Raw genomic sequence first — 24,761 nt, forward strand, 5'->3', positions numbered from 1 at the left:
AGCAGCAGTATTAAAGAACATCATCTTGCCAGCTGTTCCTCCCCAGCATCGTGCTAGTCCTAGAGCAGATGTCCTGCTCATAAATCCTCTCCCTGCAGTTCTGTACATCTCACACTGTCCTAACACCAGAGGAGCTTGGGGACCTGTGTTCCCATCCCTGTGTGATGTGACCTGCTCACATGTTCAGGGCTTCCTCTGTTTTAGGTGGTCACAAAGTTTGCTGGACAAGTTTATTTTACATGGGAAACTTTCTGCTCAGACCACAGATAGAGTTGAGTTATAAAAACCATACAGGGTGGCTGATCCAATTTTTACCAGGCTTTTTAAAAAACAAAAATACATTTCTCAAAGTGTTTTCTTGCTCCAAGTGTGCAAGAAGCTGAAGCTCCAAATATCCAGCAGAACTTGGGGCCGTCAGTCTTCAAGGATTCAGGCCTTTTATTGACAAAAAAAGATAAAATTCTTGAATGCTTGTGTTGCATTTCCTGGAGGACTATGGGCTTTTTTCCCCTGAAAAAGCAGCTTTTCTTGGGAGCTGCAGGCATGCTGAAGCACTCACTGATGTTTTGACAGAACCAGATGTCCTTTGTGCTTTCTACACCCAAGTTACACCAATTTCATGCCACTGTGACAAACTGCCATAAAACTGCTGTACCTTCTTTCTGTATTTGCTCTTGAGAGGGTTTAAATATCCATTCTATGTAGATTTTGGTCAAAGTCGGTGTTGTGTAGTCAAAGCAATGCTTTTCAGTTCATCACCTCCTCAAGCCAAATCAATGTGTTAATGGCCATGGCACAGTGCTGGCCCAAGTTAAGGACACAATTTTCCTCCCCCTGCTATAATATTTGGGTGCAAATGGAGCTTGGTATTTTTTGCTTTTAATTTCCCCAGGCACACGAAGGACTGGGGAAATTAGGTACAGAAAAGGTAAATAAAGGCATTGAGTAAGAGGAATGATGGCAGCAGTAGCGCTGTGCTAAATTGGTTTCTTTGAAGTAAAGTCTGATTGCAGCTGCAGAAATTTCCCCTGCTTGCATGCAGGGAGGCAAGATGAGGTTATTAATTATAACAACAGGCTGGAATTGATCTTAATGAGAAATAGTGCAGCTTGGGAGGAGCTGAGGCTGTGCTGGTGGCTGTCTCCAGGGCTGGGGCTCCAGAAGAACCTTCCTGGACCATTCCCCTGCCAGCCTTGTTGCTCCAGAGCCTGTCCCATGATGATCCTGTGCTACTGAGTCCCTCCATCCTGGGTTTGAACAGGTCACATTGCTGTTGGCCATCTCATCTGGGCCCTGCATCTCAAGAACCTTGGACAGGTGCAGGAGGTGCTGCTGTAGGGTGAGACCTCATCAAAAGCTCGTGAATCCAGAGCCTGCGAAGCTTTCGAGCAAAGCTGGAACGTGGACTTTGCTGACCTTGGAATACTCAGTCTGCCTCCTCCTTTTGTATCCTCAGGGATTGTAATTGTTGCCCTGGCAGACATGTGGGAAGCCTGCTCATTAGCTGAGGAGCCTTTGGGAATGGTCCTGTCCCAGCGTGCCTGTGCTTTGCCAGCCAAACTGGTTTTCTTCTGAGAGCTCATTTCTTACAACACTGCAGCAATTAAGGTGTATTAAAGGCTAATCATGCCCAGCCTGTTTTTCTCACAAGACAAGCCTTCCAGATTCTGATTCTGCTTTGATGAAGAATGATGAAAGTCTCTTGTCTCCTGTCCATCAGTTTAGGGTAGCTCTCCCTGTGTGTCCCCAGGCTCAGAGAGAAGGCACACTCCTTCCAGGTGTGTGTCACTTGGCACTCCTGCAGCAGCTCCAGTAACTGCAGATGGGCAGATCCAAAAACTCTGCCCCTTCCCTCCCTTTTCCTGAGCAAAACCCAGGGATTTCAGCCATGAAGAGGACTCTGCAAGCCATGACAGTCTCCTCAACTTCCCTTCCCCACCAAAGCCACACTTTGGTGTGTGTCACAGGAGCTTTCAGGGTGCCCCTGTCTTGCTGTGCTTCTGCCCTCCTCCTGTTACCCCCACCCTCTGAACACATTCCTTGGTGTCTCTTTATGGCTGGGGGAGGATAGAGGAGTGTTCTCTGTCCCACTTGTACCCCTTGCAAGCACTGCTACTCACAGAGCATTGCCCAATGCTCTCAGTAGTGCACAGGGAGGGATTGTTGGGGTGTCCTCTGCAGGGCCAGGAGCTGAACCCATGATCCTTGTGGGTCCCTTCCAGCTCAGGACATTCTGTGATTCTATGAAATGATTCTATGAAGTCCTTTCTTGCCTGTCCCACAGCAAGATGTCCCCTCTCAGCCTCACATCTGACAGACAATCCCAGTTTTTGGGGAGGTGACAAGAGAGTAAATTGCAGGGACAGTTGCAGTTTGAGAGTGTGTTCTGTAGCTTTGTTGGCTGCCAGGAAACTCCTGTGCTGAGTGCACCCTGTACAGCTGGGCCAGTGTTTTTTCTCTCAGACCTGTCATTAGCAGAGATCAGCATTCCCCTGGGAACTTCTCATTAAAACTCCCAGTCTCTTCTCTCTCTGGCTGTTGGAGCACATCTGAGCTGCTGGAGCTGTGTCCATTGTGGGAAAAGAAGAAACTCTATAGAAACTGTGCTAGAACCATCTGGAGGTTTTGTGCCATGGGACCAAGAAATTCCCAGGAACTGGAGTGCATCATCAGCTTGGAAAACTCTTTGTGTCTGTCTGAGCCTCTTGGCACCTCTAGGGAAGGTTGTGTGGTGTTGCTGAGTCTTTTATGGCCCCATTCACCTTCAAGTGCTCACCCTTGCATGGTTTCCTGCTGCAGAATTAGACCTTTTTTTTCCCTCCCTTCTGCTTTGATGAGGGATTTTTGCCTGCCACCATTGCTTTATTAAACAGGACAAATCCAGTTGTCCTGTTTCAATTGACTGCAGGTTATCACCAGTAGAAAATGTCATTTTCTGCATAAATGTGATTGTCCTGCTCCAGTGAATGGTCAGGAGCACTGATACCTCCAGAAAGAAGGGATGTCCTGGCCACAGGAGAGTTTGCCATGGAAGGGGACCAGGTTGGTCCCTTGGCTGGTTTTCCATCCCTGACCTAAGCTGTGTTTCTGGGAACTCACTGACAGTTTGTCCTGGATTGACATTAAAGAGCGAGAGCAGATATAAATATATGATAAAGCTCTGGAGTGCTCAAAAATTAATATTTCAGGATCAAGAAGTCTTTATTTCCTCAAGTGCTCCAACAAAAGGAGGAATTTGTGTAGTTGTAGTTGTGGTTCTCTTCCACCAACTGAAGGGACAAAGGGAGCTCAGAGCAAAGCCCCAGCTCTGGCCCTGGCTGAAGGGGATGCCTGGTGTCAGAGGCTGCATGAAGAACATGGTGACCTTTTTGGAGCTGTTTTTGGTGTTGGGGTTTTTTGGTGGTCAGGGTGCTGGAGTGTGAGTCCTGCAAGGAAAGGGGGAGGGAGCTGGGCTCAGTCAAGAGTTCAACCCAAGTTGTCCTGCTGGAGTGAGTCCAGAGGAGGCCCCTGAGTTGGTCACTGAGAACTGGAGCCCCTCTGCTCTGGAGCCAGGCTGGGAGAGCTGGGGGGGCTCACCTGGAGAGGAGAAGGCTCCAGGGACACCTCAGAGCCCCTTGCAGGGCCTGAAGGGGCTCCAGGAGAGCTGGAGAGGGACTGGGGACAAGGGATGGAGGGACAGGACCCAGGGAATGGCTCCCACTGCCAGAGGGCAGGGATGGATGGGATATTGGGAATTAGGAATTGTTCCCTGGCAGGGTGGGCAGGCCCTGGCACAGGGTGCCCAGAGCAGCTGTGGCTGCCCCTGCATCCCTGGCAGTGCCCAAGGCCAGGCTGGACAGGGCTTGGAGCACCTGGGACAGTGGGAGGTGTCCCTGCCATGGCAGGGATGGAACAAGATGATCTTTAAGGTCCCTTCCAGCTCAAACTATTCCATGATTCCATGATTAGTTCCAGGTGGAGAGAAAGCATTGGAGGGGCTGTAGCAGGACCTGCAGACATCATCCAGAGGTCAGAGCCAGGCTCTTCACAGCAGCACATGGTGGGAGGGCAGGAAACAACAAACACAAGATGAAACAGGAGAGTTTCAGGCTGGATATAAGCACAAGCATTTCTGCCCAAGGAGAGTCAGTTAGTTGAGGTTGCTGCCCAGAGAGGTTGTGAAGTCTCCATACTTAGAGGTTTTCAAGACCAGACAGTCTAAACCTGCTGCAATCCCTTTAGGAGATTCAGCTTGAAGCAGGAGTTTGAGCTGGAGACCACCTTGAGGTCTCTTGTGCCCTGTTTACTCTGGGATCCTCCATGCCTGCTCTTGTGGAAGTGGGGTGCTGCATCTGCACACACGTGGAGAGCCTCTGGTTTTTGGCAATGTTTGTGCCGTTGCAGTGGGACCACCTGGCACTGCCTGACATGGATACTTGGATACAGTGCTCCAGAAAGTGTGGCTCAGTTTGGGGGGGGTCTCTTTGCTGTCCCTGCCCTTGCTCAGCAGATCTGGGAGAAAAGGGCAAAGAGACAGGTCCCTTCTGGTGCTTTATTTTTGTCCATGTCTCTCCTAGACAGAATATCCTGAGTTGGAAGGGTCCTGGAAGGCTGGGGTGAAGGTCACTGGTGTTAAAGCCTGGTTTATTTTCTTGTTTCACTCTGGAGGCAGGATTTGGAAGTACTTATGCAACCTGCCTTGTTTGGATGATGCCAGCACAGAGCTGGCGACACTTTCCCTTATAACCTCAGGGGTTCAGAAGTGTGAATCAGAGGCTGTTTGTCTCCACTGATGCTCCTACAGAAACTTGTACCAAGTGGAAAGTCCCAGCTCCCTGTTTTTCTGTGTTGGTCTGCCAGTATATCTGCTGCAACCTTCCAGGTCCAGCCTCCCAGCCCCTGCCTGGCTCTGCAAGAGTGAGTCAGCTCAGCCAACAGCATCTCCTCGTCTGGGCTTCATGATCCCAAGCCACGTGTGCTCCTAGCAGTGCACTGCCAGAGGGATTCTGAGTGCTTCCTGACCTCCTGCACCCCTTCCTGGTGGGCACAGGTGCCTTCTGCTCCTGCTGGCTCTGGAGATGTGGTAGGTCTGTGTGGGAGAAGGCTCAGCAGTCCTCTCTTAGGTCAGGCTCCGCAGTGCTACTGAAAGAAAATTAAATGGGAAATATTAAATAGAAAGCATGGGGTAGAGGGGGAGGGATTCACAGCTCACAGACATTGAGGCAGGATTTGTTTAGGGTTTTTGGTAATTTTTCTTTTTTTTTCTTCCACAAAATTTGAGTGCTTTTTCTTGTATTTGTCAGTGAGGATTTTGCTGGGATGCATTGTGTGTCAGAGAGCTCGGGGTTTGTGCTGCTGACGAGAACAATTGATTTTTATTTATTTGTTTATTTACTGCGGGAGAGAAACGAAGCCATAAGTTTTAAGACTTTAGCTGCTCTGGAGGAATTTTATTTAGAGAAACAGCCTGATTGTGTTGCTGTGTGTGATTGACACGAGCTCCTCTAATCCTGTTGCCAGTGTGGGCTCTGCAGCAGAGCTCTGGGATCTCTCACTCCAGTGCCCAGGTCACCTCAAGGTGTTCTTTGGCAGTCCAGGGTGCTTCTGTCCAGGGCTGGGTGCCATCTCCTGCCCTGGAGCTCAGCTGCACATCCCACAGTCCTGGCACACCACCAGCTCCCTACCAGCAGGAAGGATGCAAACTGCAGTTTTTGGGTTCTTCCCGATTTCCCACCCTGCCTTGTTCCTTCCTGTTTTGCCCTCCTTCAGAGATGGCTTGGGTCCCAGATGGTGCCCAAAGGTGGTGGCCATCCCTGGGCAGTTTGGTGGCTGTGTAGGAGCCAGGGCTCTGCAGCAGCTGGACACACAGGGCTCAGCAAACTCATCACTCAGCAGAGCCCGGGGCGGGGATATCACTGTCCTGAAGTGGTTTTGGAAGGTGACCAGCTGGAACCTTCTAATCCCTGGAGCAGAGAGGTTCCCTGGGACCTGATCAGTGTGCTGAAAGCTGCCTGCTTGCTAGAGTACTTTCTATATTATTTTTTAAGCATGATAATTACAGTGCTGTGATTGCCAAGGTAGGGGCACGCCTGCCAATACAGTGGTGCCTCCTGCCAGCTGATGTCTCCTGCCTTGCTTGGGGAGAGCTGCTGTGGTGAGAAGCACAGCCATGTGGATCCATCCCCATCCATGCTGCTGGAGGTGTGGGGTTGTAGCCTGTTACCCTGTCCTTGCACCCCAAGGTGCCCCTTTTTGTGTGCACCTCAAAAGAGCCTCCTGCAGCTCCGTGCTGCCCGGCTGTGGAGCCCTGTGTCACCTGTGAAGTGTCCCCCAGGAAAGCCCTCCTGTGGGTGGGTGCTGCCAGGTCCCTGGTTTCAAAGGAGCTCCTCTCCCCCAGGAAGGTGGCAGGCAATGTTTATCTCAGTTGTGTTTGCTGGGGCTGGAGAGTGGCTGTGTTAACACGCAGCAGATGGGCCTGGTGAATAGGTGCTGGAGATAACCCTGTTTCCTCATGCTGCCTTGTTGCCTGCTGGGAAAGGAGCCAGCCAGGCTGTTTAAGGAGAAGTGTGGAGCTTGGACAGGCTGAGGATGGATTTCTCCTTCAGCTGGTTCAGTTTTGGGAGGAGGTTGTTGCTGTGGGACAGAGGCTGCTGCCACAATCCACCATGCCCTGGTACGGGTTGGACCATGTAAAGGCAGGTTCCAGCCTGGTGCCCACTGGGATCTTTGGACCTTAAATTTAATTCTACTTCAGGCAGGGACTGGAATTGTCCATCAGTCCTAGGCAGGGGTGTGGGGAAAGCAGGCTGCAGGCTGGTGTCCTGCCAGTTGCCAAGGCTGGGGGATTGGTGTCTGGGAACCCTGAACTGTGGGGCACAACTGAAGGTGTCCCGTGTCCTCTGCCATGCTGTGTGCCTCCCACTCACTTTCAGGGAAAACTGTGTGGCTGCTGGGCACCACGATGTGCAACAGAAGGCAGGGGAGTCTCCTGCCAAAGCTTGTCACACTGGTTGCCCTGCCACTGCCGGACCTTTGGGGGAAGAGCTGATGGCCCTTCTGGAAGGCTTTTTGGTTTTCCCAAGAAAGTCAAGTAAGTGCAAAACCCAGCAGCAGCTGGACAGTGTTAGGGGCTGACTCCTGTTGCAAGGGGCGAGAAGATGGGACCAGGAGGGGGACAGTGTGACCAGAGAATGTCGCAGCTCCCCAGGGCCATTCCAGGACACTTCAGTGCCCTGGCTTCCACCTCCCTTCCAGCTGCCTGGAGCCTGGATATCCTGCCCAGCCAAGTGAAATGGTGCTGCCTTCCCTGAGCCTGCAGCTTGTTACTGATGCCACATCGAGCAGGTCTGGGGATGTGGCTCATCCCAATGTCCCCTTCTGTGGTACTTCTGTCTTTTAGGTTATCCTAGGTTTTCTCCTCTCTATGGGAAGGAACAGAGTGTTTCCTTCCACAATCCCATGGTGGCACTGCTAGAAGCTTTTGCCTGCTGGGTAGGACCATGGGTGTGTGAGGGACGGGCAGGAGGAAGATTGGTGGCTGTTTGTCCCCATGCACAGAAAGCACTGCAGCATCTGCATTTCAGGGCAGATTTTTCAGAGCCAGTGCTCTCCTGCACTGTGTACACAGCATGGAGGAGGCTGGAGGTGGATGGCACAGGTTGCTGACAGCCTTCCCTTGCCTTTTGCTGATGCCTGTGGTTTGATGAACCTCAGCAGTAAGACAAATGGATGTAACAGGATCACGGTGCCCTTCATGGCCCCGTTGGCTGCCGGAGCCGGGCAGCAGCTCCTTCCCCTCCTCTGCTTGAGGAATGATCTCCCTTTCAGATGTTGTGGACATGGTGCTGCCACAGGGGAGAGGGATGTACAGTGGCTCCCAGCTGTAGGACTTGAGGCAGAAAAATCAATGTTTATATTTCTCTTAGCTGGGAATAACTCCAGTAAATAAACACCTTGCAGAGTTCAAACGATGCAGGCGCCGTATATGAACCAGAATGAATTTTCAAGCTCTCTCTTGCAATAAAATGGATTTCTTGATTTCAGGCTTTATTTAGAGAAGCGTTTGATTTAAGAAGGGAGTTGAAGGTTATATCTGATCTCTGTGAGGTGGAGCTGCTTTTCCAGTGGCTGTGGAGCGTGGTGTGGAGATGGGGTTGGATTGCTGCTGCTGCTGGAGTGTTCCCAGGAGAGTTTCTCACGTACCAACCAAAGGGAGGGTCACTTCCCTCCTCCCCAGGGGGTTCTGGCTGCATCCTCTGCCCCTCCAGACCTTGCTGCTGCATTGCAGTCTGCTCAGAGCCTTGGGAAGCTGTGTGTGCAGGTGCTGCTGCTTGGGATTCTGGAGGCCAGCCAGGACCCAGATCCTTCCACAGGCTGCACCGGCGTCTGGAGCTGTCTGTGCCTGCCCTTTATGGGATTAAACACCCTCCTCCCCTTTGTTCCAGCCACTGTGGTGCTTGAACTTGGTTGTTGTAGGGATGCTGGAGAGGGAGCCAGTGGAGAGCCCACTGAGGTGCAGCTTCCATGACTTAGGCTGCTCTTGGTCTCTGGAGGTCTGACTTTGCTCTTCCTGGGAAGAGCTGAGGGCATGGGTTGGGCTTGGAGGCTTCTTCTGCACAATTGGCCCTGTCTGTGGCGTCAGGCAAGCAGGGTGGAAGGGGCCTGCTCTGCTGGAGAGAGGCACAGCTGACCTGGAGCTGGGGTTCAAGATTGGATTTATGACTTGGCCACCTTATCTGGGAGCAGGAGTGCGTGGAGGGAGGGCTCCAGGCTCCCGGTGCATGCTCAAATGAGGGAGAGCTGGTTTGTCCTTGTGTGAAGGAGGAGGAAGCAGAAAACTCTGCTTTAGCCCCACCTTTGCTCCAAGCTGCAGGAAATGATCCCGAGCAGGGGACAAAGGGCACCATGCAGGGCTGTTCTCCGTGTGAGTGCACACATGGCAGCCTGAAAGCACCGGGAGGGCTGCACTGGGGGAACGCTGCTCCCTGCAACCCAGGGATCGCCGTGGTCCATGGAGCTGCTGCTGCTGCGCTTTTGGAATATTGAACCTGCCTAGAAAACGGAATTGTGACTTCCTGCCCCAGGACGAGGTGGTTCTGTTGTGTGTCGGACCCATTCTCCCATCAGGGTTTCAGGCATTCCCAGGCAACGTTGGAGGTTGAAACCAAGGGCTGGTGCAGCCAGAAGGGCGTTATGGCCTCTCTGCTTCTCAGATAAGTGGGGAAGCCGCTGGAGCAGGGACATAGTGCTCCTCTTTGCTGAGCTTGGAAGCTGCTGGTGAGCTGTCCTGGCACTGGTGCACCATGGAGCTGCTGCTCCCAGGCTGACTGGGCCAGGCTTCCAGCCCCAAAACCTACAGCCGGGTAGAAGCACCTCTGTACACCAAAGTCTGCCTTCCTTGTCTTGGTGGTGTCTGGTGAGGGATAACAAAGTTATCCCAGTGTGGATAAGTGGTGTGGAGCTGAAAGGAGAGGAGGGAGACAGGAACAGAAAGTGAGACGGAGGTGGGGTGGAGCAGAGAAGGAGAAAAGAGTTGATGCTGGAACAGCAAGAAGGCAGAGCGGGGTGTCACCTCCTCCAAAGAGTTCCAAACGCCCTGCAGACACACAAAGTGCCAGGGTTGGGCACAGAGATGGTGTTTGCTTACCAGGGCACAACCCCACTGTGAGAATGAGGTCACTGGGTGCTGAGCTGCTTCTTTTGCCCCTCCTGGAGCATTTTGGATGGAAGCCAATGCCTTGCCATACAGCTGGAGAATTTGTCAGTGCCAGAGGAGCAAGCGCCAATAGAGCAGTGACTGGATCGATGGTTGTTTCCTTCCTGGAAGCAAGGTCCTGACCATGCCAGCCCAGGAAACACGTGGTACTTCTGCCTATTGGGTGGCCTTGGCCTCATCCTCACACTGTGTCTTCTTTCTTGCAGCCACTCCCACTCTCCTGGCTCCATGGCTGCCGTCCGCGAGTGGTCCTGCACGCGCTGCACCTTCCTGAACCCCGTGGGCCAGCGGCAGTGCTCCATCTGCGAGGCTCCCCGCCAGAAGCCCGACCTCAACCACATCCTGCGGCTCAGCGTGGAGGAGCAGAAGTGGGCCTGTGCCCGCTGCACCTTCAGGAACTTTCTGGGCAAGGAAACCTGTGAGGTGTGTGGCTTCACCCCGGAGCCGGGACCCGGTGGCTCCCCCTTGCCCGTCATCAATGGCATCTTGCCCAAGCCTGCCGTGCTGATGGAGCCCAAGGGCACGTCCAAGGAGGAGGCTGCCAAGGCAGAAAGCAGCAGCGAGGACTCAGAGGGGAAGAGCCCTGATGAAGCCGAGCTGGAGAGCGGCTGGGCCTGCCAGCGCTGCACCCTGCACAACACGCCCGTGGCCAACTCCTGCTCCGCCTGTGGTGGCCCACGCAAGCTCTCCCTGCCCAAAATCCCACCAGAGGCGCTGGTCGTCCCTGAAGTCATCACCCCGGCCGGGTTCCACATGGCCCCCTCCACCCCGCAGCCTTCAGTCTCTGCAGAGATCTCTGATGGTGATGCCGTGGCCACCCCAGGCCCAGTGGCTATGGAACAAGAGGTGCAGAAAATCCCAGGCTTCAGCCCCTTCTCCCCAGGGCTCCAGAACAACCCCGTGCCCCGAAGCCGGCGGGAGGTGCCCCCACAGCTGCAGATGCCGGGCTCTGAAGGCTCCCAGCCCGCGGCCGCCACGGGCGCCGTGGGGCAGAAGGGCTCTCCCCAAGGTCAGGCCAGGGCCGCCCCTGCCGCACGCTTCCCGGACCTGCTGTCCAACAAACGGCTGAGCGTGCTGGAGGAGGAGATGGAGGTCAGTCCGTCCCACTGGAAGTGCAGCTCCTGCTCCCTGCTCAACTCCGCCGGGGCCAGCAAGTGCGAGGTTTGCAGCACCCAAAAAGGCAGCGACACCATCAACCTGGTGGGGGACTCGGTGAGGTTCACCCCGTGCAGCCCCTCCAGCCCCGACTTCACCACCTGGTCGTGTTCCAAGTGCACCCTCAAGAACCCCACGCAGGCCCAGAAGTGCAAGGTGTGCGGCTCCTCCAAGCTGCACGGCTTCCAGGAGCACGGGGGGGAGCCGGGGCCGCGCTGCCCCGACTGCGGCGCCTGCGACAGGGACAGGGCTGGCTGTTCCTGCAGCGCCAAGGCCCCGTCGGCGCGCAAGGTGGCCCGGCTGTTCCCGGCGCCGCCGGCCGGAGCGCAGGACAGGCCGGGCCAGTGGGCCTGCCCCGCCTGCACCCTGCTCAACGAGGGGAAGGCCAAGCACTGCGGCGCCTGCCACACCCCCCAGCAGTACGTGGCCCAGCACAAGGGCCTCAAGCCCCTCAAGAGGAGGGAGAGCATGCACGTGGAGAAGAGGAGGCAAACGGATGAGGGCGAGGCCAAAGCCCTGTGGGAAAACATCGTGACCTTCTGCCGGGAGGTGAGTGCAGTGCTTGCTTGTTCCTGCCTCCCCCACAGGTCTGGGGCAGCATCTTCCATGCCTTGGGCTCTAGGGATCTTCCCTTGCAGCAGCTGGATGCTGGTTGTTGGCACTGAAATGTCGTATTTTGGTGCAGAATGATCTCCAGGGTGAAGACAGCCCATAGAGCCCACTCCTGGTGCAAGGGTGAGGAAGTCTAAAACCTAGTGCTAAACCTGTTAATTCTGAAACTCAGTGGTATTTTAAATCAGTGAGAGAGAACATCTGGGATGAAGGGGACATCCTTAGGTGGTCAGTCCATCTCCTTCCAGTGTCTCCTTCCAGTGTCTAGCAGTGGGGAAGGTGGAGTGTGTGCCCAGGTTTGCTGGTGGCACTGCTGTCCATGGATGCAGGAAATCTGGGATGCAGCAAGCAGAGGCTCAGGATGAGAGGGCAGGCAGAGGAACTGCTGCCACTGCCAGCAGCTGCAGGTGTTTCAGAACCATGGGCTGGGCCTTGGCGTTCCTGGTTTGGGTGTTGCAAATGCAGAAGTGCAGCACAAATGGCTCCCCCTGTTCTGGGCAGACAGCTGAGCTGCAGCTGTAGGCTGGCTCTAGTTGAAGGTCTCAGGAGTACGTGCCAGCACACACCTTCCCACTATGAGGTATCTGGTCCAGTCAGTTGGGTTTCAGCCTCAAACACCACTCTGTTGGCCTCATTTTTTTCCCTGTGTGGCATTAAAAGCTCCTGTGGATGCTGCTGTCTCTGGCCTCCTTCTGGGGGAAGCCTCCAGCTCTTCTGGACCAGATGGAGAGGGAGTTGCAGTCCCATTTTGACGTACAAACAAGGCTTTTCCTGCCTGGTCTGAGGATCTTGTCCATTCCTGCGCCTCCACTGCACAGTCCAGGGAACAGAGATATTGGGCTCAGAGGGGAAGCTCTGAGAATGATCTTGTTTGGGCTTGTGGTTTTTTTAAATTGCTGTGTGTCCTTCCTAACAGGCGTGGGTGTCTTTATAGCAGAGACCCAGATTCTGCTTATCCCCATCTTTTAAGCAAGTGAATAGCCTCTTTTGTAGGCAGGGAACATCTGTTCCATCAGGATCAGGCCTGAAGGATGAATCATGATGATGGCCAGGCTGAATTAGCAGCGTGGTGCTGCCAGGAAGGGGAGCCTGCCCTGCCCTGTCCCGCAGCGCTCGGCCGGAGCCTTGGCTGAGCCTGTGTGCTCCTTAACCCACAGTAATGGGCTGTGAGATCCATCTCCCAAAAATCCCCCTCCAGCCCAGCCCAGCCCCAGCTGTGCTCTGACACTGTTTAGGTGTGAGTTTAAGCCTGGCAGCAGTGGAGGGACGGTGCTGCTCCTGTCCCTGTGCTCCTGGTCAGGCTGGCAGGGGAGGTCCCTGTGAGCTCCCTGCTGCCCAGGCTGCTCAGCCTTGCCTGGAGGAGCCAGGCTGGCCAAGTTCTGCTCCGTCTGTTTGTCCCCCTGCCCCATGTCATGTGGAGCAGCTCCTCTTGCTGCTCCCTGCCAGCATTTCTGCTCGAGCTCCTGCTGTGGGTTTTCCTTCCTCTGCTATTCCAGGGATGCCTTTTCCAACTCTTCTCAGTGTGTGGTCCCTATTTTAGCGTTACCCTTTCTCTTCTGTTGGGGAGCAGTGCAGAGCTGACCTCTTCCACTGGAATCATGGAATCAGAATGGTTTGGGATAGAAGGGACCTTAAAGCTCATCTTGTTCCAACCCTGCCAGCCCACCTCACCTTCCACCAGACCAGGTTACTCCAAGTCCTGTCCAGCCTGGCCTTGAACACTTGCACAGATGGGGCAGGCACAGCTTCCTTGGGCAGCCTGTGCCAGGGCCTCCTCACCCTCACAGGGAAGAATTTTTCCCCAGTACTCAATTTAAATTTTCTCCCCTTTCAGTTTAAAACTCTCCCCTTATCCCATCACTGCTTGTCCATGTGAAAAATTGCTTTCCCTCTTACTAATAAGGCTCCTTTAGGCACTGGAAGGGGTCTGAGGTCTCCATGGAACCTTCTCCAGGTGAGCACCCCCAGCTCTCTCAGCCTGGTCCCAGAGGAAAGGGGATCCTGCCCACAGAGCATCTCCATGGGGTCCCCTGGACCTGTTCTAACAGATCCACATATTTGTTATGCTGAGTCCTCCAGAGATGGACAAAACTGGGGTCTCACAAGGGCAGAGCAGAGGGGGAGAATCCTCTCCCTCATGTCCTCATAGCCCTGCACAGCGAGTTCCTGCAGAGCCCAGAGATCCATGTGCAGGGATGGGTCACAGCCAGGTCCCCAGGCAGGCTGTGACTGAGGCTGCTGGAATGGTGGCTGCTCCTCAGCTGCACGGGGCAGATGCTCCCCTGAGAGAGCAGGACAGCTATTAGCTGAAAAACACCCTCCTGCAAAAGAGGAGCAGGGGCTGCTGATTGGGGGCACCACAAAGGAAGCATTCAGGTAGGATTGCCACAAAAGAGGAGGTCAACTACTAATTGGGTGTGCGTAAAGCTAATTTAAATCAGAGCCGGCTTTTGCTGAAAGAATTTAATTTAATTTAATTTAATTAACAATAACAAAGAAACACCTGTTCTCATTTCACCCTGTGTTAGACTGAAAAAGCCACCCTTCTTGGTGAAGTTCCGTGCTTCCATCCCTGTGGTTAATGCCTGTGGGATGACCTGCCCTTCCACCCATGCTGTTTATTTATGATGCAGCAACTATTGCAGGAGGCCTGGGACGTGGGATACCCTCACTCTGAAGTTGCTTGCCTGGTTGTGGTCTGGCTGAATGCAATTGCAAAAGCTGCCTCTCCCATCCCCCATGGATGTGCCTGGGGGATGGCACAGGGCTGCCAAGCCCAGCGTGTCCCCTCTGGGGCACGGACAAGGCTGGGTTGAGGTGTGCTTGTGTGCCAGGTGGCTCCTCGGAGCCTTGCTGTTTGCAGGCTTTGCTGCTTGTGGAGGCAGCCAAGGCTCCCCACAGCCCAGCTTTTAGCACCAGCACAAAGTGTGAGACGATCCCTGCCCAGGGAGGCTCCTGTGAAACAGAAAAAGGCAGATTGGAGTCACAGCCCGGAGCTTGAAACCAGGGAGGTGAGCCCGAGGCAAGGCTGAATGCTGGACCTGAAGCACAAAAAGCATCTCTGCTGCTGCCAGCTGACACCAGCATAGTCCTGCCCCCCTGCAGGGCTGGGAAGGGACTGCCTGGGCCCGGCAGGAGGGCTGGGGGCTCTGCTGTCTCTCAGGGGGGCAGTGGGAGGCTTTCCAGGCCCCCCAGTCCCAAGTGGCTCCACTGATGCTCTCTTTGCCTTTTGCCCTCACAGAACAAAGTCAATTTTGTGGACGACAGTTTCCCCCCCGGGCCCAAGTCAGTGGGTTTCCCGGAGGGGGACAGCGTGCAGCAGCGGGTGAAGCAGTGGCTGCGGCCCCACGAGATCAACTGCAGCATCTTCAAGGAGCGCTCGGTGAAGTGGTCGGTGTTCCGCACGCCGCGGCCCTCGGACATCCTGCAGGGACTGCTGGGCAACTGCTGGTAGGGGCGACTGAGCCGGGCTGACACCCTCCTGCCCATTCCCTCCTTCCCCCCTCTTCCTCCAGCTCCTGCTCGGCCCCCTCAGCCCTACTCAAACCCCTTTATGTCCCCAGGCTGTAGCCCATGCTCTGCCTCACCCCCTCCCAGCGCTGTGTGGCCGGGTAGCTCGTGCTGCCCATTCCCATGCTGCCCGTGCCCCGTGCCCCGTGCTGCCCATGCCTGTGCTGCCCATGCCCTGTGCTGCCCATGCCCCATGCCCCGTGCTGCCCATTCCCATGCTGCCCGTGCCCCGTGCCCCGTGCTGCCCATGCCTCGTGCCCCGTGCTGCCCATGCCCCTTTCCCCGTGCTGCCCATGCCCTGTGCTGCCCATGCCCCGTGCTGCCCATGCCCTGTGCTGCCCATGCCCATGCTGCCCGTGCCCGTGCTGCCCATGCCCATGCCCCGTGCTGCCCATGCCCTGTGCCCCGTGCTGCCCATGCCCGTGCTGCCCGTTCCCATGCTGCCCATGCCCCTTGCCCTGTGCTGCCCATGCCCGTGCTGCCCATGCCCGCCCCTTGCCCCATGCCCTGTGCTGCCCATGCCCCGTGCTGCCCATGCCCCGTGCTGCCCGTTCCCGTGCTGCCCATGCCCTGTGCTGCCCATGCCCCATGCTGCCCATGCCCCGTGCCCATGCCCTGTGCCATGCTGAGGCCGCCCCACCTGCCCGGCAGGTTCCTGAGCGCCCTGGCCGTGCTGGCTGAGAGGCCCGAGCTGGTGGAGAGGGTGATGATCACCAGGACGCTGTGCCCCGAGGGCGCCTACCAGGTGCGGCTGTGCAAGGACGGCACGTGGACCACGGTGCTGGTGGATGACATGCTGCCCTGCGACGAGTGCGGCTACCTGCTCTTCTCCCAGGTCAGTGCCACCAGGGACGGGGGTGGGCAGTGCTCCAGGGCTCAGGGAGGCTCATCCCAGGCCCTCCCAGGACAGGCAGTGGGAAGAGGCACTGCTGGGGTTCATGTGAGGCCTCTCCTTCGTGCTGCATTTAAAGTCATAGAGACACTAAGGTTGGAAAAGGCCCCAAAGATCACCAAGTCCAACCACTGATCAAATAACCCCTTGCTCACTAAACCGTGCCACAAAGTACCACATTGACTTCTTTTTTGAATGTTCCCCGGGATGATGATTCCACCAGTGCCCTGAACAGCCCATTCCAATGCCTGACCACCTTTTATTAAGGAATTTTCCCAATATCCAAGCTAAACCTCCTATGGTGCAACTTGAGGCTGTTTCCTCTCCTCCTGTCCCCGTTCCCTGGGAGCAGAGCCCGACCCCCCGGCTGTCCCCTCCTGTCAGGAGCTGTGCAGAGCCACAAGGTCCCCCCCTGAGCCTCCTTTTCTCCAGGCTGAGCCCCCACTCCACCTCCTTCAGCCCCTCCTGGTGCTCCAGCCCCTTCCCAGCTCTGTTCCCTTCTCTGGACACATTCCAGCCCCTCAATGTCATGCCAGGTGCCATTGACCTTCTGGCCCACCTGGGCACATCTGACTCACGTTCAGCTGCTGCCAAGCAGCGCTCCCAGGTCCTTTCCCAGCAGGTACTTCCCAGCTGCCCCAGGCTTGGAGCTGCCAGGGCATGCTGTGACACAAATGGAAGATCCAGCACTGGTTGCACCCTGTTTGCAGCTCAGGACACTGCTCTTCACTGTGTCTTCAAGACAACTGAACTCTTTGAAGCCATAATATCCATCTATTTAGACGTCTTTTGGCATTTCCCAGGCTGCAGTGAAGAAATTTCATTTACAGTTGCTTTTCCCTCTCTCCTTGCACCACAGCCACTTTGCTTGCAGAGAAAGCCACTCTTACCCTTCATATAAAAGGAAAACACTTTAACCTGTGTTTTGCACTGTGAGGGACTGAGGGAAAGCTGTTTCTTTCCTCTGAGGGGAGGTCTGGCAGCTTGGCTGTGACAGGGAGGGCCTGTGGAGAAAGAGGGGATGGCACATGGAGCAGCCTGTTCCGAGCCAGTGCCCAGTTGCTCTGAGCACGCTGGGGTGGCATCTGCTCGGGTCAGTGGAGCTCCCTCAGCCCCTCAGGACATCGCTCTGCCCTGCCCTGCCTGCCAGGCCCAGGGGCTCTTGCTGGGATCATGTCCATGAAGGAGACTGAGAATGTCTCTATTGAAACTCAGGGGGCAAAATCTGCCAAAGAAAACAAAGTACCACTGTCAGGAGGAGACAGGGACTGGGGCTGCTGGTTTGGATTTCCTTCTGCAAATCCAGTCCTCTGGGTTTTGACACACAGCCATGCCAGGACAGGAATCAAACTTCAGAGAAGGGAAGAAGAAGGAGTTTGTGTCTACATTCTGCCTCTCAGTAGACAGAGGATACAGATGCATTTCTTTATTTCAGCATAAGACTTACCTGTCTTGTTTTTTACCTTTTCCTCCCATCTTTCATGAATTTCAAGTCTGCTTTTGGAGCTTTTTTAAGATTGGAGGTTTTCACATGGGCTGGACTTGCCTTGCCTCTGTTTCCAGGAGCATCTGAATCGTGATGAGATTTTTCTGCTGAGTGTTCAGCTGTGGGAGCTGGATGTGGGGGATATAAAAGGAAAATCAGAGTTTTAAAAATAAAAGAAAATCAGGCTCTTATCTGAGCTCCCTGGCTGTGGTTCAGGCAGAAATAAACAACATGGATTTTGTTGAGTGAGGGACCCAAAAACCAGCAAAAAGCACTTTTAAGCTCTCTTTATCCATCAGAAAGAAATCTTCACTGCCCTCCTTTCCTCTGCCAGCTCTTGGCTGCCACCTGTGAGTCACACAGGCACAATGTACCAGTGATTTTCCCTGCTGCTCTCCAAGCACCGGATACCAAACCCCATTTGCTGGGAAAAAACTGACATCTTGTAATTAGGCCTTGTAGTTACTCCCTGTGCTGGAGTAGGGGACTTTGCCAGTCCGTGCTTTTGGAGCTTGTCCTTGAAGCAGTGTCTGTGTTGCCTGGGTGGAATCCAATCAATTGGGTGGGTGTGCTCTGGGGAACCTCCTCTGCCGAAGGGGTGTTGGTTTGGGTTTGCAGAGGTGTGTGAGTTAAAGGCAGCTGTTCCAGATGTGCTCCACATCACAGAATCCTAAATGTCCTGAGTGGGAAGGGACCCACAAGGATCATCAGTCCAATTCCTGGCCCTACACACACCCCAACAATCCCACCTTGTGCCTGAGAGTGTTGTTCAAATGCTCCTTGAGCTCTGGGAGCCTTGGTGTGCTCTTCCAATATTAAATGGTTCTAAGTTCAGGTTGAAGTGGACAGAAGGGGCTCAGGGTGGGCACCCACCCTGCCAGCCTGATTGCTGGGCACCCCAGGGCGCAGCTCTGTCAGCACCCAGGCCTCTTGGGTGTTCATTCCAGGACTTCTTCCCAAGGGGAATTGAACTCTGCAAAGAAAACACTGAGCAAAGAGCGCACGGGTCACCCGTGGCCAAGGGGACCAGCTCCTGGCATGGCCTTGTGCTGCTGCCTCTCCAGCCAGGATGGCTGCTCGGGATGGCTGGGAGGGGCTGTCCCACCCCCTGCCCAGGGGCTGAGTGTCCCTCCCTGTCTCTGCAGGCCCAGAGGAAGCAGCTGTGGGTGGCCCTCATTGAGAAGGCGCTGGCCAAGCTGCACGGTTCGTACTTCGCGCTGCAGGCCGGGCGCGCCATCGAGGGGCTGGCCACGCTCACCGGGGCGCCCTGCGAGAGCCTCATGCTGCAGGTCAGCTCCACCAACCCCCGCGAGGAGCCCATCGACACCGACCTCATCTGGGCCAAGATGCTCAGCTCTAAGGAGGCTGGGTAAGACAAGGGAGGAGCAGGGATGCTGCAGAGGGGGGTGAGGGGGAACATTCTTGTCCTTAGGGGCTCAGGAGAGGGATCACTGCATTAGCTGGGGTGGAGTCCACGACCTGTGCCACTCATCTGGAGCATGGGTGGAGCTCCCACTCCAAGTTCTAAGAAATTATTTCTCCTGTGATTCTCATATGAAATTAAGAGCCTGGTGAATTTCCACTGCACGTCACTGCTGTCTTGCAGGAGTTAGGAAGTGGCACTGAGCCCACTTGCTTTGCTTTGAGCTTTTCTGTTTTGTGAATGCTTGACCCTGCCCATGTCTCCCACCCATATGTGACATCTTTGCTAATGACACCTGGCTAGCACTGCTCTAGAGGGGGCACAGCCAAAGCAGAGACCTCCTGCTCATCACTTGGGCAGGAGGGCAGCTGGGTTGGCTGGAGGCTGGGGTATGGGGCCACATGGATGGGTAGCTCCCATCACATGGTGTCCCCCTAAACGTGACTGCTGCAGACCTCCTGCCCCAAATAGTGTCCTCACTCCTGCCAGCTTGTCCAGCTGATGGACTACCTGCTTTTCTCCATGGCTTTCTGCCAGCCAGCAGAAGTGAGCAGGACCCTGGGGCCGGGTAGAAATCATGGGAGGTTTGGGGTAAAGCTCCCCAGTGCAAAGCAGCTCTCCTTGGAGCCTGGGCTCAGCGTGCACTTGGGCAAGGGGAGGGAGCTCTGGCCAGCAGGGCTGGGCACTGCCTGGGGAGTGTTGTTGATCCCAGCAGTGTTGTTGCAGAGTGGGAGCATCCAGGAGCCTCCTGGGAGGAAGCTGTCCCATGCCTTGAGTGGCAGGGATGAGGTTCCCCCAGGCCAGGCCTGGCAGGACCCCGAGGGTTTGGTGTCCCCGTGCAGGTTCCTCATGGGCGCGTCCTGCGGCGGGGGCAACATGAAGGTGGATGATGTGGCCTACGAGAGCATGGGGCTCCGGCCCCGGCACGCCTATTCCATCCTGGACGTGCGGGACGTCCAGGGCTTCAGGTGAGCTCGGCCTGGAGCCTGCCATGCCTCTGCAGCTGCTCCTGCCTGCAGACCCAGTAGAAAACCTGGGGATGGATAACGGAGGGCATGGTGAACAGGACCCTGGGGACTCTTTGGTATCCCATCCTCATGGCCAGCAAGGATGACACCATCCTAGGGTGTCACATAAATGCTGTTATCGTATGAGCTGTCCTTGCCTGGTGCTGGTTCCATGTCCAGGGCTGGAATGTTTGACCTGGTCTCACAAGACACAGAGGACTGAGTTGAGCTCTCACTTCAGTGAGATGCTCAGAGCATATTGCTCATCTTTGAATGGAGGGGGGATGGAAATGGGTGCCACCCTGACAGCTGGGCTGCTATAGGAAGCTGTATTTTCAGCCATGTCACTCTCAGCAGCCTCTGCCCTGCTGAGCCCCTTTGGGCAGGGAGGGGCAGAGGGAGCAGCAGCAGGAACAGAGCTGCAGGACAGGGGGCCACGATGTGGGTGACACATTAGTTCTGGGATGCTGTGAGAAGGCAGGAGTCACAGGGTGTCCTTTGTGGGGGGCAGGCTGGGTCTCCCCTCCCTCCTGGGTCTCTGACACTTTTCCCCTTCCCAGGTTGCTGCGCCTCCGGAACCCCTGGGGCCGCTTCTCCTGGAACGGCAGCTGGTCGGACGAGTGGCCGCACTGGCCGCTCCCCCTGCGCCACGACCTGATGCCCCATGGCAGCAGTGAGGGTGTCTTCTGGATGGAGTACAGCGACTTCATCAAGTATGGCACGGCCAGAGCAGAGCTGTGGGGCGGGGAATGGGGCAGGGATGGAAACGGCACATGGGGTCATGATGGGGCAGGTGGGACTGGTCATCCCTAGGGAATGTGGGTGTCCTGCTGCGTGCAGTGTGCCCCATCAGGACTGAGCCTGGCTTCCCCACAGGTATTTTGACTCTGTGGATATCTGCAAGCTCCATTCGGACTGGCACGAGGTGCGTGTGCAGGGCATGTTCCCCAACAAGGCCAACGGGCCGGTGACGGTGACATCGCTGACAGTGTTGGAGCGCGCAGCTCTGGAGTTTGCCCTCTTCCAGGAGGGCAGCAGGTGAGCTGGGCAGGGCAGTGAAACTGGGGGGCTCAGCTTGGAGAAAAGGAGGCTCAGGAGGGACCCTGTGGCTCTGCACAACTCCCTAACAGGAGGGTGCAGCCACGTGGGGGTCAGGCTCTGCTTTCAGACAGGACAAGGGGAAACGGCCTCAAGTTGCACCAGGGGAGGTTTAGGTTGGATATTGGGGGAAATTTCTTCACTGAAAGGATGGTCAGTCCCTGGCATAGCTGCCCAGGGCAGTGATGGAGTCCCCATCCCTGCAAGGATTTAAAAATCTTTCGGATGTCGCACTTGGGGACGTGGGTTAGTGGTGGTCTTGGCAGTGCTGGGTTAATGGTTGGTTAATGGTCTTGATGATCTTAGAGGCTTTACTAACATTAATGATTCCACAGTACTGTGGTTCTATGGGCCCAGAAGAAATCCAAACACATTGGCATCTCTCGGGGTCACAGAGCTCAGGGATGGGCCCCCATCACCATCTCTCCAGATCTTGGGAACTGCTCATGTTTAGCTGGAACCCAACTCCTGAATGCAGGGCTGGTTCCTGGGGCTGGATATTTGTGGCAGTGGGATAGCTGTTCCCTGGAACAGCTGCCTGTGTCCTGGGTGACGTGTGACCCTTCCTTCCTGGCACAGGAGGTCAGACACGGTGGACAGCCACTTGCTGGACTTGTGCATCATGGTTTTCCGGGCCACCTTCACCAGTGGGAACAAGCTGAGCCTGGGCCGGCTGATGGCCCACAGCAAACGAGCCGTCAAGAAGTTCGTCAACTGCGACGTGATGCTGGAGCCGGGCGAGTACGCCGTCGTGTGCTGTGCCTTCAACCACTGGAGCGCTGCCCTGGCCGGCCCTGCTGCCCAGGGTGAGGGCATGGAGGGGCCCTGGGGGAGGGAGAGGTGCCAAAGCCCTCAGTCCTCCTCATGGAGACCTTCTTGAGGGTGGAGGTTGCCTGTTGCACATTGCACCATGCTCCTGGGGACTGTGGGCTTGGTGACAGTTCCCTGATCCCTGTTCCTCTGGGTGTCTCCGCAGCTTCCAGTCCCACCAGCAGCCGACCAGCCACTGATTATTCCAGCTACATCCTGGCTATCTACAGCTCCCGCCTGGTGATGGTGGAGCAGGTGGACGCACAGCCCACCACGCTGGCAGATGCCATCATCCTGCTGACCGAGAACAAGGGCGAGCGCCACGAGGTGGGTGGGGGCTGCAGTGGGGAGGGGAGTGATGCTGCCAGAGGGAGCCTGGACCTGTGGGGTCCTCAGGCAGGGGTTGGGCAGAGCTGTGCCAGCTCTGGCTGCTACCCCTGGATGCCCCCTCCCCTTTGCTCCCTGGGGCAGCATGGGGCACCCCAGCAGATGGGCTGCCCTTGGCTAGAGTAGAGGATGCCAGTGCAGGAGTTCTGATTTGGGGATGGGGGTGCCCAGAGGCTTCATCCCCTTGCCTGCTGTCTGCCCCAGGGCCGTGAGGGGATGACCTGCTACTACCTGACCCACGGCTGGGCGGGGCTCATCGTGGTGGTGGAGAACCGACACCCCAAGTCCTACCTGCACGTGCAGTGCGACTGCACCGACAGCTTCAACGTGGTGTCCACGCGCGGCAGCCTCAAGACACAGGACAGCGTCCCCCCCCTGCACAGGTCTGGGGTAGGCAGGGGTGGGTCATGGGGGCTGCCATGGGGCTGCCAGGAGGTTGGGAGAAAGAGCTGGGGCTGGCAGGAGGCATGGACAGGATGGAATTGCCAGGACAGAGGTGAGATTGTCAGGACAGGGTGGGATTGCCAGGAAAGAGGTGGGATTGCTGGGACAGAGGTGGGATAGGTGGGATTGCCAGGAAAGAGGTGGGATTGCTGGGACAGAGGTGGGATTGCAGGGCTGGAGGCTGCTGCCCTAAGCCCGTGGCTCTCTCCACAGGCAGGTGTTGGTGATCCTGTCCCAGCTGGAGGGTAACGCCGGTTTCTCCATCACGCACCGCCTGGCACACCGCAAAGCCACCCAGGCCTTCCTCAATGACTGGATGCTGACGAAGGGCACCCACAACCCGCTGCTCACGCCCGAGGTCGCTGGGCTGCACGGCCCCCGGCCCCTATGACGAAGAGCCTCCCCCTCCCTGCCCTGCTGCCCCGTTCCTGTCACCGAGCCTCTGCCCGGGGTGCCCCCCGAGCCACCAGCGCTGAGCTGTGGGGCAGAGCTGGAGTGGCATCCCCAGCGCTGTGGGGCAGAGCTGGAGTGGCACCCCCAGCGCTTTGCCCCACGCCGCGGGGCCGGGGCGAGCTCTCAGGGCCAGCACCTGCCCTGCCCACCGCCCTGGCACCGCCGCCCTGGCACCGCCACCCCCAGGCACTTTACGAGGAGCAGCTGGGGGCACGGGGCCATCTCAGGATCCCACCTGCCCCGTTCCTGCGCTGGGCCCGGTGCCCTCTGCCTGCCCCGGGGACTGTGGGACAGGGAGGGGCTGGAGGTTGCTGTCAAGACCCTTCCCAGGCACCACGCTCAGGACTCTGCCCCTTCCCGTGGCACCAGGGCACTGGCGCTGCACAAAGAAGAATATACCTCTGATGTCTGTCCGTCTGTGTGACCCTCCGTCTGTCCCTGGGCCCTTCCCTCTGTCTTGTTGCCCCCTTTGTCTGCTGCCGGGACCAGTGTGGTGCTGAAGCTGGGCTGGGGGGTGCCAGGGTCACGCTGCCATGGTGCCACCCATGCCAGGGACCCCCCACCCATCCTGGGTGCTGGGGCTGGTGGGGAGAGGGCACAGGGTTGTTGCAGAAAGCTGCTGCTGAGGGGATTGTGCTGTAATTGGGGTGAAACTCAGAGGTTTCACCACCTCCTGCTTGGCTCCGGGTGGGGAGCAGGGCCCTGGGGTGCTGCAGGCAGGGGCTGTGGCCCGGGGCCCCTCTCCCTGTCACACAAGTGTTACTATGCAAAGGCGGCCGTGGGAGCAATGCCTGGAGAGAAGCCATGGCCCGAGCTGGGCTCAGCCCCTGGCGCTGCCCCCTGGGTCCCCCCCGTGCCCCATGGAGGGAGGCTGGGCAGCCGGTACCGACCCGGGGCCAGGGAGCAGCTCCCTGGAGTTACCCCGAGTCCGTGTGCCGGGGAGGGGCTGGCTTTGGGGGGGAAGCAGAGAGCCCCCTCCTCCAGAGCCCGAGTGCTGTGGGAGGCAGTGAGCACAAGGCAGAGGCTGCACCTCGGGGTGCTGCTGGCCCTGTGGGTGCTCCAAGGTGGGGGCTGATCCTGGGGGAGCTGCACCCCACGTTTTCAGGGCTTTGTGGCTCTCTGACTTGTCTGACTTGACGTGTGTGTGTGTGTGTGTGTGTGTGTGTGTGTGTGTGTGTGTGTGTGTGTGTGTGTTGGGGGTTCCCCTGTGTACTGTCTCCTTCCTGAGCTGTGTGGACTTACAGCTGAGGGGGGCTGATGGGCAATGCTGGGCCCTGTTTTGGCAGGGGCCGTGCTGGGGATCCTGCACCCCAAATCCTGCACCCCAAACCCTGCACCAGCAGCTGGACTGGGCAGGGGGTGCAGGGTGTGCCCCTCTGTGTCCCTCGGGGATTGGGGTGGCAGGGGGGGTGGGCTGCCCTGGCACCCTCCAGCCCCCCCAGCTGGGGCTGCTGAGCCAAGCTCTGTCTGTATTTCTGTTTGTTGATCTGTTTTCTCTCTTCCCAGCTCTTTCCTCCTTGGGATGATTTGTCCTTCACTTTTTTTCTTCCTCTCTCTGTCTTTCTGAGCTGTGAATATTTTTAACCCTGTAAATACTGTCCAGCTCTTCAAAATCATAGGATATTTTATCAATTGTAAATCAGATCAGTAATCCCTGTATGATATGAATTATCCATGGGTGGTTTTCAAACTCAGGTTCTAATGGACCAAATAAAGTTTTGTTTTTTACTGAAGCTGTTTGGTTTTCCTGTGGAAGAGACAAAAGGGATGAGTGGGCTGGTTTGGGGGTC

At 56.5% G+C, this 24,761-nt stretch overlaps 1 protein-coding gene across 8 annotated transcripts in view; it reads left to right on the forward strand.

Moving 5' to 3' along the window:
* CAPN15 (calpain 15) overlaps nucleotides 1-24,213 on the forward strand; it is a 56,070-nt gene extending 31,857 nt beyond the window's left edge. For 7 of the 8 annotated variants that reach the window (XM_030958375.1, XM_030958374.1, XM_030958373.1 and 4 more), the window contains 11 exons: nucleotides 9,901-11,398; nucleotides 14,703-14,911; nucleotides 15,623-15,806; nucleotides 18,495-18,718; nucleotides 19,615-19,740; nucleotides 20,340-20,492; nucleotides 20,656-20,817; nucleotides 21,457-21,683; nucleotides 21,854-22,014; nucleotides 22,279-22,457; nucleotides 22,732-24,213. In XM_030958375.1, the coding sequence (XP_030814235.1) occupies nucleotides 9,901-11,398; nucleotides 14,703-14,911; nucleotides 15,623-15,806; nucleotides 18,495-18,718; nucleotides 19,615-19,740; nucleotides 20,340-20,492; nucleotides 20,656-20,817; nucleotides 21,457-21,683; nucleotides 21,854-22,014; nucleotides 22,279-22,457; nucleotides 22,732-22,909 (3,301 nt within the window). In that variant the 3' untranslated portion in view covers nucleotides 22,910-24,213. Of the gene's footprint in view, nucleotides 1-9,900; nucleotides 11,399-14,702; nucleotides 14,912-15,622; nucleotides 15,807-18,494; nucleotides 18,719-19,614; nucleotides 19,741-20,339; nucleotides 20,493-20,655; nucleotides 20,818-21,456; nucleotides 21,684-21,853; nucleotides 22,015-22,278; nucleotides 22,465-22,731 lie in introns of all 8 variants that reach the window. The other variant, XM_030958372.1, reaches the window with a different exon arrangement.
* Nucleotides 24,214-24,761: the final 548 nt, after the last annotated feature.

This window comes from Camarhynchus parvulus, chromosome 14 (assembly GCF_901933205.1).
Source record: "Camarhynchus parvulus chromosome 14, STF_HiC, whole genome shotgun sequence".
In the NCBI taxonomy this organism is placed as follows: domain Eukaryota; kingdom Metazoa; phylum Chordata; class Aves; order Passeriformes; family Thraupidae; genus Camarhynchus; species Camarhynchus parvulus.